The sequence below is a fragment of the Haliotis cracherodii genome, unplaced genomic scaffold (genome assembly GCF_022045235.1).
Source record: "Haliotis cracherodii isolate W230 unplaced genomic scaffold, xgHalCrac1.p SCAF_10, whole genome shotgun sequence".
Classification (NCBI taxonomy): Eukaryota; Metazoa; Mollusca; class Gastropoda; order Lepetellida; family Haliotidae; genus Haliotis; species Haliotis cracherodii.
In genome coordinates, this window is record NW_027266265.1 from 49,367,073 (window position 1) to 49,383,445 (window position 16,373).

Sequence of the window (16,373 nt, forward strand, 5' to 3'; positions counted from 1 at the left end):
GGCGGTGAATGTGACAACCAGAAAGGATGATAAATATTGATGGTGCAGGTAAAAAGTTGAATGAAGTCCTCCATGGCTGTTAACATGTAAACTAAACAATGTATATATTGTCAGCAAGAGTACACTTGTAATAGCAAAATGATAATTCTCGATTTATTCACGCCGCAAGCAATATTATACATATGTTATCCTATAAATGTTGTCTTACCACTATCTATCTATCTATCTATCTATCTATCGTCGGCCCGTGATGGTCCCCACTCAGGTGAAGGTCTGCTTGCAAGCCTCAAACGCTGCAAAAAAAGGAAAGTGTTGATTAGTTCTGGATCGCTGTTTGGTATTCACGCGTGTCTAACATGTGTCGGATTTTTGGTTAACTATATAAGGACCTAAACCTGTTTCTTCATCGTACAGCATCACATCTATTGGCCGATTAATTAAGTATGAGTATTTTAACAGTTAAGGCAGGGTTACTAACGTTAATGTCATGACACATTCTGGGTTAGGGGTCGGCACTAGCACTGATTTGATGAAGGTTATAATTTCATGTTTTAAAGTGCATATTAGACGAAGGATTCAAGTACAATGCGTAAAACGTACCTCGCAAAGGCTCCCCTTCCCCTTTACAACTTGGTAGACAAAGGTGATAGGTATGGGCAAAGACATCACCACTGCAACCATGATACCTATCACCTTTGCATATTCAGGGTAGATGTACTCGCCATAGCTTGGCGGGTCATAAAGAAACAGGGAGCATATCAGGGAAGCCTGAAAATATATGAAACTACTCTGTGCATAAGGAAGAGAATTTATGGATGTTAACTTCTTTATTATGAGGAACACAACGCATTCTTGCAATGGTTTTATTTACTGTTGATGTTTGATTGTTCTATCATACACACACTGTGACCAATACTGGGTTACTCTCTAGATGATGGTGTAGTAGTATTGCGACACCATGATGAGTACCTGTACCATCATGCAATATAGATTCCTGCAGTAAATGTACAACATTTCCTAGCTTTCTAACATAGAATGTTCCGAATACCCGCGTCACTTGTAATGACAGTTTTAGTGTTTTAGTCCATATCTTATGACTATCGAAAAGGCTAGTATTGTATCCGTGTTAACTATTGCTGTTATTATTGTATTATTTTCTTGTTTGCACTCAGCAATATTCCAACTATATAAGGGATTGGACCAGACAATCCAGTGATTGACATCATGAGCAGTTGGGATACGATGGCGTGCATCATGACGACCCAATCCGATAAGTCGCCTCTTACGACATGCATGGATTGCTGAAGACCTATTCTAACCGGATCTTCATGACTCGACATCGCTTTATTGTAATGCATCGCTAGTTTAAGCACTCGTTTCCCCCATATACAGTCATTCATTCAGTCACTCTAGCAATTAATAGGACATAAAATCAATTCTTATCTGGTAAAATCTTTGGTGTGTACTTACAAAGAGAATGATAGGCGTTAAATAGGATGACAGGATTTTGAGCAACACTGGAAATCGCCTTCCTGTCATCATCTCAATATCATTGCCAAGTCTCTTTGAACCTACAAAACATAAAAACGACGTTAACACCGTGAGACTTTTTGGCCTCTTTGTGAAACGGATAAATCAGCTTGGTTGTACTGTCACAATGAGTGAGTGGGGTGGCGTAAACGCCACTTTGAACAATACTCCAGTTATGTCATGGTGCTGCAGCTTGTTGTTAGGGAAACCCAGGAAACGATGCGGATCCTAGGCGCTTACAGCTTGTGTGAAACCTAGTACTACATCTACACATCCTACAATACTGTGTCAATATAATATACCCTATACAGTGTCAACGCAAGAGCACAGTAAGTCCACATTAGGCATAGATTTCATTGGACGTAAAATACAAACTAGTGGTGAAAATTAGTGGTGAATGGATCAGTAACTTTCATTGAGGACACCGGGCATTAGAAAACAGGGGGAGCATGGCCTGCTCCACCGGTAGTACCCGTCACTCGCACAATTTGCATGCAAGAAAGTATTAATACCACATGGTTTTACCGTATATCCAGTTGATGACGACACACTCGAGACAGCCAATGAGCAGTGTGCTGAAGGAGGAGGCGTACCAGTCTAACAGTTGGAAGAGGTAGATCCCACCCTGCATAAAGGATAACATCCACAATCACTAGACATTGTGCTATTTAGATATCATAACAATGTATCATGCTTTGAATAGGTTTATGTTCTATTGTCCAATCTTCCTTCCACTGATTTACCCACCAGAACTAGAAGCCAAGAGAGACCATTGAAACCACCTCATCTGTTCGATATTTAAATCTATTAAAAGATTAAAAGTGACTCTCCACAAAATCACTATTTGTTAGCGATTCATAACTACATACTATGATACAGGGGGAAGCGTACAGTGAACTCTGCTTTTAGTAGTGATTATCAAAATGGTTTTGTCCCTTTGATAACACCATGAACAACTCAAACCCGGATAATTCGATATCGATCAGACGAAACCTGCTGGCTGTCACTGCTTTCAATATTATATGACAAACAATAAACAACTAATGCAGTTTTCATGACTGTGTCGAAGGATAAAGTATGATATTGTCATGTCTTGGTCCACTAAATCTGCATACTTTAAAAAATGAACAAAGACTTCACATGAATGCGTATTAAACCTTGTTTTGGACAAAGTCATGCCCTTGAGATGAAGCTACGCTGTATCAGGCTGATCGTAGTGGTTTTATGAAGCTGTTCACGGAATGTGTCAACATGACCAAGTTGTTTTCCGTGGGATGTAGGTAAATGCAGTGCCAACTTAGTTCTACAGTCATACAAATCCTCCTCTTTCTTTAATCTTAACATGTTAATCATACCTGCAACGCCGTAGACACATATAGATAGGCTAGTTATCAGCTATAATAATAACAGCATGTGTGATAATCATAAACATAATGCTTTGTAGGGAAGGTCACATTTGTTCTGTGATCAGATCTCAATCAAACAAACAGGTTTCTCCGAGACATATATACGTACCTCGGTTACAAAGGGAATGGACACAACGAAGCTAAGTAGACACACCCCAGCAGTCACACACATTCTCCGTTGTTGAAGGTACTTTGGACACGCCTCTATGATTCCAGCTATGGTTGTTTCCGTAAGACCAAACTGTGAAAGTACGAAGTTAACTTTAGGAGTGTCACAAAGTAGCAACGTCGTAATGAGTACGTGATGTAAATGGTGTACATCAAGTTGTTTATACATTTATGTGAAGCCCATCTCTGGTGTTACCTCGCCGTGACATTGCTTGAATATTGCTAAAAGCTACACGTTCCTCCATTGCAATAATACATACAACCGTGTTGTTGTGTACGAGGGACGTTTGTCTGTTTTAGTCAACGAATGAAATGAGACCGCTTGAATTAAAAGCATATGTGTACAACACGAGATCTATTGTTGCTTCTGTGATGTAATCGGAGCCCTCATTGGTCTGAGCACTCGCTGGCTTCCCACACCCTGGATTCTGTACTGACTTGATTCCTTGGTTAAGGAAACTCCAGATTTAACGCATCAGAGACCAACATGACGTCCGGTGCAGTTTCCTATTTTGACCTGTACCTTATTGTTCCCGTGTTTTTTCCCAGATGAACTATTTACTTGCATTTGCATTTATATGTGACAGTTGCCACCAGGGGGCTCACCTTTTTGCGAACACCTAGTATTATCACTATTTGATAGTGATTTGTAAACACATGCTTATGATATAGCCGGAATCGTACAATCGACTCTGTGTTTCCAGAGATATCTTGTGAATATGACAAGGGTTTAGTCGCATTATTTAAACATATCAACTACACTGCAAATCGGCCTTATGTATTTACGGTTATGGGGGGACGTCAGTGAAGTAGTGACGGTGGACATGGTCATGTACGTAATTATCTTTGGTTTGGTTTGGTTTGGTTTGGTTTGTTGTTTAACGCCGCATTCAGCAATATTCCAGCTATATGACGGCGGTCTGTAAATAATCGAGTCTGGAACAGACAATCCAGTGATTTATATCATGAGCATCGATCCATGCAATTGGGACCGATGACATGCATCAACCAAGTCACCGAACCTGACCACCCGATCCCGTTAGTCGCCTTTTACGACAAGCATTGCGACTATGCTTGTCATAAAAGGCGACTAACGGGATCGGACGTAATTATCTAACATTCACAAATATACTTGACAACCGTTTGCTAAAATATCTCTATTCATCGTTTTATATGGTGGAATACGTGTCTCGTCTTTGTATGATTACAATATATCGTTACAGCTCTTCAGTGAGTGATGAATGAGATGTCACACCACACTCCGCAATATTCCTTCTGTAAATAATCGAGTTCGACCAGCCAAGTGAGTGATCGTTCTTGTGAGCAACGTCTCACGCCGTCGGGTGCGATGCCGTGCATTCAACCAAATCGCTGCTTACGACACGCATAGTTACTTGCATGAAGTTTATTGTTTGTTGTTTAACGCCGCACTCGGCTATAATCCAGCTTTTTGAAGGCGGTCTGTAAATAACCGAGTCTCGACCAGACAATCAAGTGACTGACACCCTTAGATTCGATCTTCGCAACTGGGATACGAGGACATGCATAACCCGAGCGAGCCTGGCCACTACGTTCTGTTAGACAACCCATACGACAATCATGGGTTTCTCAAGACCAATTTTAACCCGGATCTTCACCGGCTGGCATGAAGAGCTATCGCGTTAACCACGGGATTATCCTATCGTCCACAAATAAAAAAAACAAGGTTTGATTCTCTACAAGAGTATAATGTATGAAGACCATTCTTATTTGTAGTGCACCTCATGACGGCAGGCTTAAAACTATACTAACTCAGTACCTTTTGATTAGCAATCACATGGCACCTTCGTTGTGCAAGCGCTGTACATATTGCACAAAGATTACCTGTTAGTTGGTAGTGCAGTTTCCATCTGGCATTAAAACGCCCTTGAACAGCAGGTTAACGTGTCACGAGAGAGTCATCTAATATAACCACAACGTTATTAATATTGTATACCATAGAATCTATTCCCATCATAAAGAGCATGAGGAAGAAGAGGACTGCCCACAGCTGAGACACCGGAAGCTGGGCGATGGCCTCTGGGTAGATGATGAACCCGAGACCAGAACCTGCAACAGATATGTCTATTGGTTGTATGCTGTCGTGAGTGTGAGTGGGCGAGTTATTTTTACCCTTCTTTAAGCAATGTTCCAGCAATATCACGGCGGAGAACACTACAAAAGGGCTTCCTTCATTGTACCCATGGAGGAAATCGAAATCGGGCCCACGACACAAAAAAGCAAACTCTTAAACTACGACACCAGTGCCGCATCTTCATTGTGAGTGAGTCTGTTTTAACGCCGCTTTGAACAGTATTTCAGTTATATCACGCATGTCAGCTTGGTGTGGAAGACAGCTCGGAATGACGAAGTTCCTTGACTTTATTTATATACGATTCCTTGTTTATTTTTCTCAGTACGTCTGTGTGGTGTCAGGCAACAAACTCATTTTTCTTAGCAAACAATGTGAGGGGTGGGTGCTCCGGGTAGGACAGGACGTGTTTGCACTTTTCGCGAACATCTGGTGTCATCACTGATTTTCAGAGATCCATTCATATACGTTTCACCACAAATCATCCTTTAAAACCCAATGGCATCTGTTTTGGTCGGATAATCGATACTCTTTTATTACTGGCGTTGACGTTTAAGTTATACACTACAGTTTTAGAATGATTAGCTGAGGCCATACTGCGGTGGCTGAAAACCTTACCTTGTATAAAGTTACCCATCATGATTGGCATAACAAACAACTGAAACTTCTTCAGCTGTCGTCTCGTTAACTGAGTTTAACACGAAGAAATAGGTCTGCTGTCAACTTGACGGTTACATTGACCAAACACGATTTTTTCCCCAGTTCTCGACAGTTTGACGAAACCTTTTATATGGTTTCCGAACATAATAGATAAATACAACTGTCTTCTCATTCTTTAAAGTGTAATTCCCTGGACCAAAATTGGGTGTTAATGTTACGAGCAGTGGTCGCAGTTGTGAATATGAAGAGATAGGTCAGCTGTCACGTAGGCTGTTGTTTCTGTCAAACTCGATTTCTGTCACAGGACAGTTTGGCCCATTGCCATCACAGTTCATGCACATGTCTGTGACAGTTCGTCACGCTTGTCAACACTGATTTTCAGAGATGCATTTATATAATTTTCGCCACAAGTTTGCCTTAAAAGGTATAACAGCCGACTGAAACTTCAAAAACTGTCTTCTCATTGTTTAAGGTGTAATTTCCTCGAACAAAATTGGGTGTAACGTTCAAAAGTACGTCACTAATTCAATGTTACGAGGAGGTGTTAGCCAAACCACCTAGGCCGTTATGTCTGTCAAACACGATTTCTTTAACAGTTCATGCACATCATCGTAACAGTTGGTACACATTTGTTAATGAAATCGTCTAAGTATAGGCCAGTTAGTAAGGAACAGATATATTTACCCGAGGATACAACTTCTGATATCGGTATCTGTGCCTGGTGTGCCATGAAGCCCAGAGTGGAGAAGACCACCAGACCACAGAATACACTACTTGCTTCACCAATGACGGTAACTAACACCACGTCTCTGAAATACAAGACATCAAAATATTAACATCTGCCCACCTAGTAAAGAATGAAAATAGTGTCACCAAGTCGAGAATTATATTATTAAGGTAGTGGTTGGGTTTAAGAACAAAGAATTGTTACAACATGTAGCATTTGTCACATGACTTAAAGGTAGATCATTATTTTTAACATGCGTTTTAGCATTCAAGACCTCAGTAAAACTTCCAAATGTTTTTTATGGCAGACATGTGGAGGAAATGTCTCATGCAGTTCCCCGTTTTGACTTATGTCATCCTGTTCCCGTGTGTTTTCGGTTGTGCTTTTGATTTGCCTTTGCGTGTGTTTGTGACGGGCGCCACCGGTGGGGCAGGATACGCTCATACTTTCGGGAACGCCTAGTATCATCACTATTTGATTGTGGTTCATAAACACATGCTATGATATAGTCGGAATCGTGCAATGGACTCTGATTTTTTCTTTTGTCGCTTTTATTTACTGGTCTCCAACACGGCATCTGCATACTCTTGATTATGGGATCTTCCCTAAACTGAGACTCATAATAAATTTGAACTTATTTACAGCAGTTGTAATGTCGATCACTTCAACTCCATTCTCAAACGGAAGTATCTCTATCACAAACATGAATAGTATGGTAGCAGACAGAAGTAATTTCAATACAATAAACAAATTTTAAATGCGTGGAGATCTATCTTAAACTATCATCATCGTCATCATTATTAAAGACCACGCTGTTTGTAAGTGATTTCAGAAGTTAAGTTTTACTATTTACTTCAATGGTCTATTGTTGAAGTTATTGTAGCTGCTCATGGTGATGAGTGCGCCGTACGTAACGCTCGTTGAATAGAAGCCTTGGAGCAGCGCTTCTAACCACACCTATACAATGAAAGGTCGTTAATGTGTTATAAGAGCATAACGCACAATAAAGGTATTTGTATTTTAAATTTATTATGCATTGTATAGCAAAAATAATCATGTAGATATATTAGGTTATTAATGATGCCTTATAACAGCTGTGAGACGTGAAAAAATAATATTTATACATATAAATTATTTGAAGATTCACAGCAAAGAGATATTAGATGTATGTTTCTCTCTTTGCTCTTTCACCCCGTCATATTATATAACTTTAAAAAAAGTTAGGATGGGTGTATTTCATTCAAGGAAAACTTGTCAAAAACATTTGCATGATCAGCATATATGAATACGAATGTGGGTAAAATAAATAATAAATGATGTGCGAAACGTTTATATCAATACGTAAATGAGTTCATATTCGATACAATGACGTTAAACGGATATCCATTGACATTTGTGGAACGATAGTCACACGGCTAACTACACAGTCTATGTTTTGACGGATAATGGAACCAGTGTACAGACTGGAAAGCTGATGTACAGGATAATGGGAGCTTATCAATATCAAGTGTGGTTATCAAGATTATCAAAGATAAATATGAATACACATATGAGTTAAGGTAATGTGCGACGGCTACAAAGGACTGTTATTCAAAGGAACATGGCAGGGGATGATACCAAGAAGCACCAAGACAGAGAAGTATCCCGAAATCTGATCAAAGCAAAGGTTATTTCAACAGACATTATTTTGACGAACTTTTTATGAACTCTAACCTGAACAGACGCTAGTCGTGAGAAGTCTGGACGTAAGAGGTACACAATCCCATCTATTGCTCCCGGCATCATGCACGACCTTATCAGCAGCACCGTCAGCAGGATATACGGCACCAATGCAGTCACATATACCACCTGCAAATACCAACCTGCAGTAACAAGTGAGGACAACACTCAACCCAGAAACCATTATTACAATTTGCCAACACTAAATCTGTGGTTACAGCGAGCGAATGGGTGCATTAATGTCAGACATATTCCGGCAATGTAAAAAATATGTCAGCGTGCAAGTGATCAAGTCTGGAAAAGGAAAGCCAGTGATTGAAAGCCTGAGCAAAGGTCCACGCCATTGGGGCACGGTGAGACATAATAGGTCAAAAGGCCTGACCAGTCGATCCACCTTAGTCGAAAATTACGTGGAAAGGTTCGGGGTCGACCATTAGATATTTAACGTAGGGGACTGTGTGTAATTTGTTGTCAAATATGCTGGTAAATATTAATTTGTCTTTTAAATATAAATATACATTGTTCACTGGACAAGCTGTATGCTCTGAAAGATTAGATGTGGATCGAAGTGGGTCTCGAAAAATATGTTTGGTATCTACCCCCAAAGAACAGTAGTGTATGAACACACAATGCCATTTAGATTATGATTGTCGGACTTTCATTTGTGTGCAAGCCTCTGTGGCTGAGTGGGTTAGCTGGCTGACCTTGTGTGCTGGCGTCTAGGTGCCTCACTCTGGCTGTGTGGGTTCGAATCCCGGACGGGACTCATTTTCCATATTGGGGACGTATTGGGTTGGTATTATACTATCCCCATGGGATTATTAAATGTATATCAACCCTCATACCAAATAGGATCAGATCATGAAATCAGTGTGGTGGGTGGTTTTGCGAATGGCGGTTCTTACCTTTCCTACAGACCTGATGCCTTTCATGAGACAAAGGAACACTACAACCCAGGATGCAAGGTTACAGAGAAGGAGATGAACCTGGACTGATCCGAAGTTGTCGATTCCACTGGACACCCTCAGTGTGCCATATCTGCCACAGTAAATGGAACTCCCATTAAGTAACGGTTTCATCTGTTTTGCTTGTTTACAGTGTGTCAATGACTGTCAGTGATGTTATGATACGATAATGGTATATGAAATAATACTATATAGCATGATCTTATAATAATGATACAATATGAAATGATGTTATAGAATATATTTTATGATATAACAAGTTGTGATATGGTAAAATAGAAATTATGAAATTACAGGGTATGGTATTGTACTGTATGTGTGAAATTATGTGACTGCGTTGAGATGCGAGGTGGAATGACGTGAGGTGATCTGGTGAGATATGTACATAAATTGTATAAAATTGTATATTCTTCAAATTGTACTATAGGCCTGTGGCCTCTTCAGTATGTGAAATAAAGATTAGACTGTCAGTGACGTTGTTTCATATATAATATAAAACGTTAACGCGAGAGAATAAACCCGTCTCGACCATCAGACGAAATAGATATCATTGGAAGCAAAAAGGCAAAATAGCGGTGAAAATGATATTTTGGATTACTGAAAATCAGTGATGCCACCAGGTGTTCGCGAAAGGGGTAAGCATGACCTGCCCTACCGCTAGCACCCGCCACTCACACAATTGACATAAAGATGTATATGTGTGTGTTGCCTGACGCCACACAGTAGTACTCAGTGATGACACCAGGTGTTCTCGGAAAGAGCACATATATTCCACATTTATTCCAGGCGTTTAAATAGTAGTCTGAAAGTATACTATATATGCTACAATCATTCTCTTACTGCCAAAATTCTTCGGATGCTGTCAATGTTACATTCGACTTTCTCCATGCTGAGTAGAAAAGACGGTCATCCACTACATTTGTGTTGGCGTGGATCTCGTTGATGGATGAAACGTTCCCAAGCCTATTGACGCACAAGGGAGTGTTCCACCAGTTGTCGCACGTTGTCCATGGCAACACGGACCAGAAGGACGTGTAGATGTAGTACATGGACCAGGTAATTATGACATTGTACAGCACACTTCCGAACGAACAGGCGAATACCTGAGAGATACCGATACCTGAAAAAGACATGTTTATTGTCTTACATTGTCTTACATATACACACTTTAAGATACGCCTAATTAGTCCATCTAAATTCTATTATGATAAATACCATTTGTTCTCATAGCTTCGGTTTGAGCCCGATTCGAATAGCACGATACTAAGTCATCCAATCAAATCACTCCCATGAGCGAGGGAAATTCTGTGCTAGGTTAGTGATAGGACAGATGGAGATGGTGACGTCACTTCTGAAACGATGCCACGATGGCGTATATGTCATAACAGAGTATTTATTAATATCATTACAGAATGAAGATGCTATCTTGTCCGTTGTCATTTGTTATCCTGGAAGATGAAGCAATTGTATCTTTTCAGGGGGGTTTTTTCGGAATATTTTCACAGTACCTTCATTTACACGCCCTGTCTTGATTACAGTAACGGTAGGTTACCATTACCCCGCGCTTGTTGTACGAGCTGATTCAAATGGGGATGTGATGGTCGGGTTCTGTGATTTGGTTGATTGTGAGTCATCGTATCCTTACAAGTGTTGATCTTGCTATCAACCACTAGCTTACCCTCCCAGAATATATATACACCGACGTAATATAACTAGTAGAAGAAGTCAGCCTCCGCACTTACGTAGATGTACATGTTTTCTTATTGACTCTTGTGACGAGGCAGGGCATTGAATTAGGTTTTGCCAATTGAAATCAAACAAGTTATGTCCGACTATTTAAGCCTGTTCTGTTTTAGTAGTGACTAATGCACTAATTATCTATAACACGTCACATTCGTCTCTGTATAACAGGCTTATTAACCCATACGCTTAGCGTGTTAAATAACTCAAGACTTCGTGAACGCAACATTGAGCGTGCTGGAAATGGAACATGGGTGTACTGTATATGTTAGAAATAGAAAAACAAAGGACTCCTGCGAAGGATGTAGAGTGACGCCCCAATGTCCGATAAAGTTTTAGGTTACATGACATGAAATTAACGATGCAGTGATGAAGCAACTGACCTTTAAACAGAGGACAGAGGACCCATACATGTGCTGCACTCCTGCTTGAGAACTGGCTGATGGTGATCTCCAGGAAAAACAGCGGGACAGAGCACGTGATAATTCCAATAAAGTAAGGAATGAGAAACGCACCTGTCAACAACGAAATGAGCCACAAGTAGAAACAAATGACAAGACACAGGTGATCATTCTCCACCCTTGGTCACCATAGTAAATATGAAAGATCAGCGCCAGACAATGACCAGTCTCTATTATCTGCCGAAACAGATTCCATTTGAAGTAAAAGGCAAAATATCGGCGAAAATATATAAATGAATCACTGACAATCACTGATGACACCAGGTGTTCGCGAAAAGGGTAGCGTGTCCTGCCCTACAGGTAGCAAGCACCACTGACACAAATTACATAAACAAGAGAAGGTTTGTTGTCTGACACCGCACAGCAGTACTCTTGTCACAACTTTCTTGTAAATGCTCGATTGTATTGTAAGACACAATAGGCAGGAGGATGCTGTCTGTTACTGTTATCTAACACTGACATGGCATAATTGGAAAACGTTAGTATTTCAATGCCTGAGAGTTTGTGTCTCTATCGTTGAATTACATTTGGTTCATGGTCTGAATAACTGCATGTGCTTACAACTCACTCTTTGTATTTGGACATCTTCAACAACTTCAAAGTTCAGGTGTAACTCGACGTTCTGGGAAATTTAGGTCGAATACATTTATATGTTTAAATGATAAAAAAAACTTTGTTTAAAGATGGAAACTATGGAATATGAAGGGCTAGAAATTATCAGTTTCGGTTTCACACCAGTCATGATCTCTGGAAAGAGGACCCGAACCACCCTTGGCAAGCACGCACATATATCAGGCCCGTGAACAAGTGAAGCAAAGTATTATTTTTATTCGCATGCAGTGAGCGAATACACGTTTCATACTGACCACCGCCATTCTTGTTACAAAGGTAGGGGAATCGCCACAGAGACCCAAGGCCCACAGTGTACCCAAGGAGCGACAGGATGTACTCTCTTTTTCTCGTCCATTCCTCTCTGGTTGTATCGGAACTTCTTTTTTTGTTCTCTCGCGACACATTGCGAGTGACATGGTCAAGGAATATTTCACTCTCCGCCATGTGTTCTTGTGATGGCGGTTGTTCAGATGTTCCCTGGTAGTAGACAAATAAAAAAAATTATGCTGTATGGCACATAATTGGTAAAGTAGGCCCTTAGTTTAGCCTGTCGACATATGTATAGTATTCTGAAACCATTATTTGTTTGTTTGTTTGTTTGTTGTTTAACGCCGCTCTCAGCAATATTCCAGACATATGACGGCGGTCTGTAAATAATCGAGTCTGGACCAGACAATCTAGTGATCAATATCATGAGCATCGATCAACGCAACTGGGGTCGATGACATGCATCTACCAAGTCAGTGAGCCTGACCACCTGATCCCGTTAGTCGCCTCTCACGACAAGCATGGGTTGCTGAAGACCCCTTCTACACCGGATCTTGACGGGTCCTGAAACCATTAACAACATCTGCTACTGCTACTGCTACTTCTAACAATTGTTCAATTTATGTAATATGTCACCTGCATATTCAAAGTGTGATCGAATAAACATTTCGGATGACGTATTCAAATGTACTGATAATATATCAATGGTCGCATTGTGAGGATATTATAACACCGCATTGCATCATTCTCAGAACCATTTCGATTATATACATTAAACTTCGTTTGATTTGCTTCTAATACTTAAATGCCCATAAGAACAGCAGTGTGCAGTACAGCAAGTAACCATCTGCCATTTGCAATATAACCTAATTTATAATAAAATTATGAAATAAACAGTCAATCCCAAATACATTTTCATTATGTTGAATGCTCAAACACGGCTATGTATAATATATTCGGCTTTAAAAGATACTAAGGTGTCAGATTGTTCATATACTTTGGATAGTTTTTTTTAGCCTGTACCTACATGTATGACAAGTCAAGATGTAGGTTATTAGAATCTACTCGGACAAGAACGAGCTGAAGGAAATATCTTAAAATGATTGAGCGAAAACCATGTTCATGGTTTTCTGTGTTATTCCTTTTTGCAGCAATGATGTAAAAGGAAAATAGAGTTGCTCGTTAATATAGCCTTTACCAGAACGTATGCTCTTTACTTTCTCTTCTACGTAAGAGTAATGAATGGTATGCATTTTCAAAATGGGTTTTTGGTGGTACTAATGACGATCTTCGTGAGGGGCTCTTCCAGCCCCATGTACAGCCGAAAGCTGAATGAAAAGAAAGACTTAAATGAATGTCGATAGTGCTGTAACATTAACATAGAAGTACTCGTTCAAACACAATTTGTGACTAACTTCATAAACATATTAATGACGTTACATTTTGCCAACCAATAATTGATTTGTAAAGCGCCTAATATCCATCGACAGTTGCTCACTGGCGCTGTGACAAAGTTAAAAAGTAATGTCTATGTACATATGCCAACAATCAGGAGATCTATTGAAAAGCTTAGGTGAAGAAGTGGGTTTTGAGGAGAGACTTAAAGGTTTCCTTAGAAGCAGAGTTTCTCAGATTCAAAGGCAAAGAGTTCCATAACTGTGGACTGCAAAAGGAGAAGGCACGGTCTGACATAGCAGAAGTAGACAGAGGCTGATACAGTAGAGTTCCACCAGAGGATCGGAGAGCACGCTCTGGAGAGTACAGTCGCTATTGTTGAGGCAGTCGTGAGTGATGATACATATCTTATAGTTTATACGAAAGGAGACTGGAAGCCAATGTAGTGCTTTGAGGGCAGGACTGATGTGATTGGATCTTGGAACTTTAGAGATGCATCTAGCTGCAGAGTTCTGAATGCGTTGTAGCTTTGATATGACTTTCATGGGAAGATTAGCATACAATGCATTGCAGTAATCTAGTTTGGAGGTCACAAGACATTGCATCAACAATTTAACTGTTGGAGTATCAAGTAGATTGCGGACTTTACTGATGTTATAGATGCTATGGTAGCATGCTCTGCTGGTTAGTGAAATATGAGTGTCCATGGCCATTGTTGAATCAAGGGTGATTCCCAGATTACGGGCACTGGCAGTTGGGGGGTATTACATTAAGCAAATGTGAACAGCGTATAGTTCGGAGGAAATCGTATATATCTAATGTAAGCAGTGGTGTGGAAGTAACTATATTTAGATGTTTTGGAGTCAAGTGTAATCTGGAAAAGAAAAGCTACAGACTATTCCTGCATGGTCTTGAATCTTCAAGAACAACCATAGACTTATCCAGAATGGAACTTTCTCGAAGGTATTTAGAATATTCTTATTAGCCTGATAATAAAACACTTGAAGCAAAGCGTTAACAGTCACCCTATCGTCGTGACTTGCAAGTACCTTGTTAAGAGCGCCTTTGTTTGATCTGCGCAAAGACATTTTTGCGAGGGAACGCGAAGATTAGCGTGACGGATATCAATAAATATATGTCCTGCCAAAGCAGATTGAAGTGAGTGAGTGGGTTTAAAGCCATTTTGAACAGTATTCCAATTATATCACGGCGTGTAAGTTTGATGTGGTAGGAAAACCCGAAGTGCTGCAGGTCTGAGACGTTTACCACTTTGGTGAAACCCATAAGCACTGCCATGGTGCTGACAAACCTAGAAACATAATCGGGACGAACCTTGATTCGAACCCACGATCACAGCTTTCTGGTGTGTCCAAGGCACCTAACTCTGCACAGCTAATTGCGGTGCTTAGCACTGCGTGGAATTTTGCATTTCCACGAATGCCCTCATGTTTGGAATAAGGTGAGGAATTGCTGATTGTATGCCCATTGCCGACATCATCTTTAGAAAATGATTTGCCAAATGTTAGGAACGTATGTACGTAAATGAATCATTTCCATGTATTTCAAACGGTGCAGAGAAATAATGGAATGAATGCATTTAATGTGATCAGTCATATACAGGTTGGACATTAATGAAAATAAAGAAGACCATGCCTTGACTGTTACCATAGGGTTTGAATGTGAAGCAAATGATTATTTACACATATTCCAAACGTGGTGAAAAGGTATTCGGAATGTTTGTCCGTCATACAACTTATCTCTAGAGTTCCAGACGTTTGAAATATATGACATACTTTAGTATCGTATTCTAAAATGAGCCCTGAGATCAGCTTCATTCTCAGTTATCTACATTAACACCAATGTTAAGACTGTTGAGAAGATGTAACAAATAATTTATGAAGAAGTTAACATTAAAGTGAGATAACAAACGCCCTTGTTTAAACCATGGTTTGCCGTGAACCAGGAAGTAAAGAAACCATTCACCCGAACACTGCATTTTACGTCCTTGTATGATTGCAAGGCAGTTAACATTTTGCCTCCGGTACCATGATGAGAAATGTTTTCCCATAAAATATCTATATCTAAACAATCGTACTCTTTCTAAAAGTCTGTGAATGAAACAAATGTTGATTTCTTTTATACTTTTCTATTTTCTATAAATATCGTTAGCGTCTGGACGTGGTCGATAGTAGATCTATTTTGTCTTAATCCGTGCTGTGCATCAGGGAATACGTAGTTAGCTTCTGTTCACAGTTGTAGTCTTCTGTTTAGGATACTACAATACAGCCTATAAATTGATGTAGTCAGTGTGATAGCCCTGCATAAGGAGTGATCTATAGGGTTCAGGGCTGAACACTTTGAAATGGGACTAACGACGCGTTTCGACCATATTTTTCGATCCTTTCCTGTAATTACACAAGTATAAAACATGTGGTGGGACGTTTTAGCAATAACGTCTGCTCAGCACCTCGACGAGGATGTTGTCAATACCTGTTGCTTTTCAACTATGGGCCTTATCGATAGCAGTCTTTACTTTAAATAGACTTATGGTGTCGCTAAGAATCATTGCAGCTCTTAGCGACCAGGAGCTAACTCCGGTCCGTGTCACCGTGT

General features: G+C 40.1%; 1 protein-coding gene across 1 annotated transcript; it reads right to left on the minus strand.

The window, feature by feature from the left end:
- Positions 1–212: 212 nt before the first annotated feature.
- Positions 213–12,542, minus strand: LOC139453876 (sodium- and chloride-dependent glycine transporter 1-like). Its single transcript, XM_071235325.1, has 13 exons — positions 12,353–12,542; positions 11,409–11,540; positions 10,126–10,405; positions 9,226–9,358; positions 8,315–8,449; positions 7,455–7,558; positions 6,559–6,683; positions 5,080–5,192; positions 3,046–3,177; positions 2,056–2,155; positions 1,471–1,571; positions 601–768; positions 213–293 (listed from the first exon to the last, which is right to left on the minus strand). The coding sequence occupies exons 1-13, from the start codon at positions 12,540–12,542 to the stop codon at positions 231–233; spliced, it is 1,776 nt and encodes a 591-aa protein (XP_071091426.1). The 3' UTR covers positions 213–230.
- Between the last annotated feature and the right edge of the window lie 3,831 nt (positions 12,543–16,373).

What these genes read in the sequence shown, in the direction of transcription:
- LOC139453876 (XM_071235325.1), bottom strand. Translation starts at nt 12,542, where the DNA reads ATGGCGGAGAGTGAAATATTCCTTGACCATGTCACTCGCAATGTGTCG. An exon ending in TAACGCCTATCATTCTCTTT is followed by an intron (nt 769 to 1,470) that starts GTAAGTACACAC and finishes ATATATTTTCAG; the next exon opens with GCTTCCCTGATATGCTCCCT. An exon ending in GGAAGGGGAGCCTTTGCGAG is followed by an intron (nt 294 to 600) that starts GTACGTTTTACG and finishes CTTTTTTTGCAG; the next exon opens with CGTTTGAGGCTTGCAAGCAG.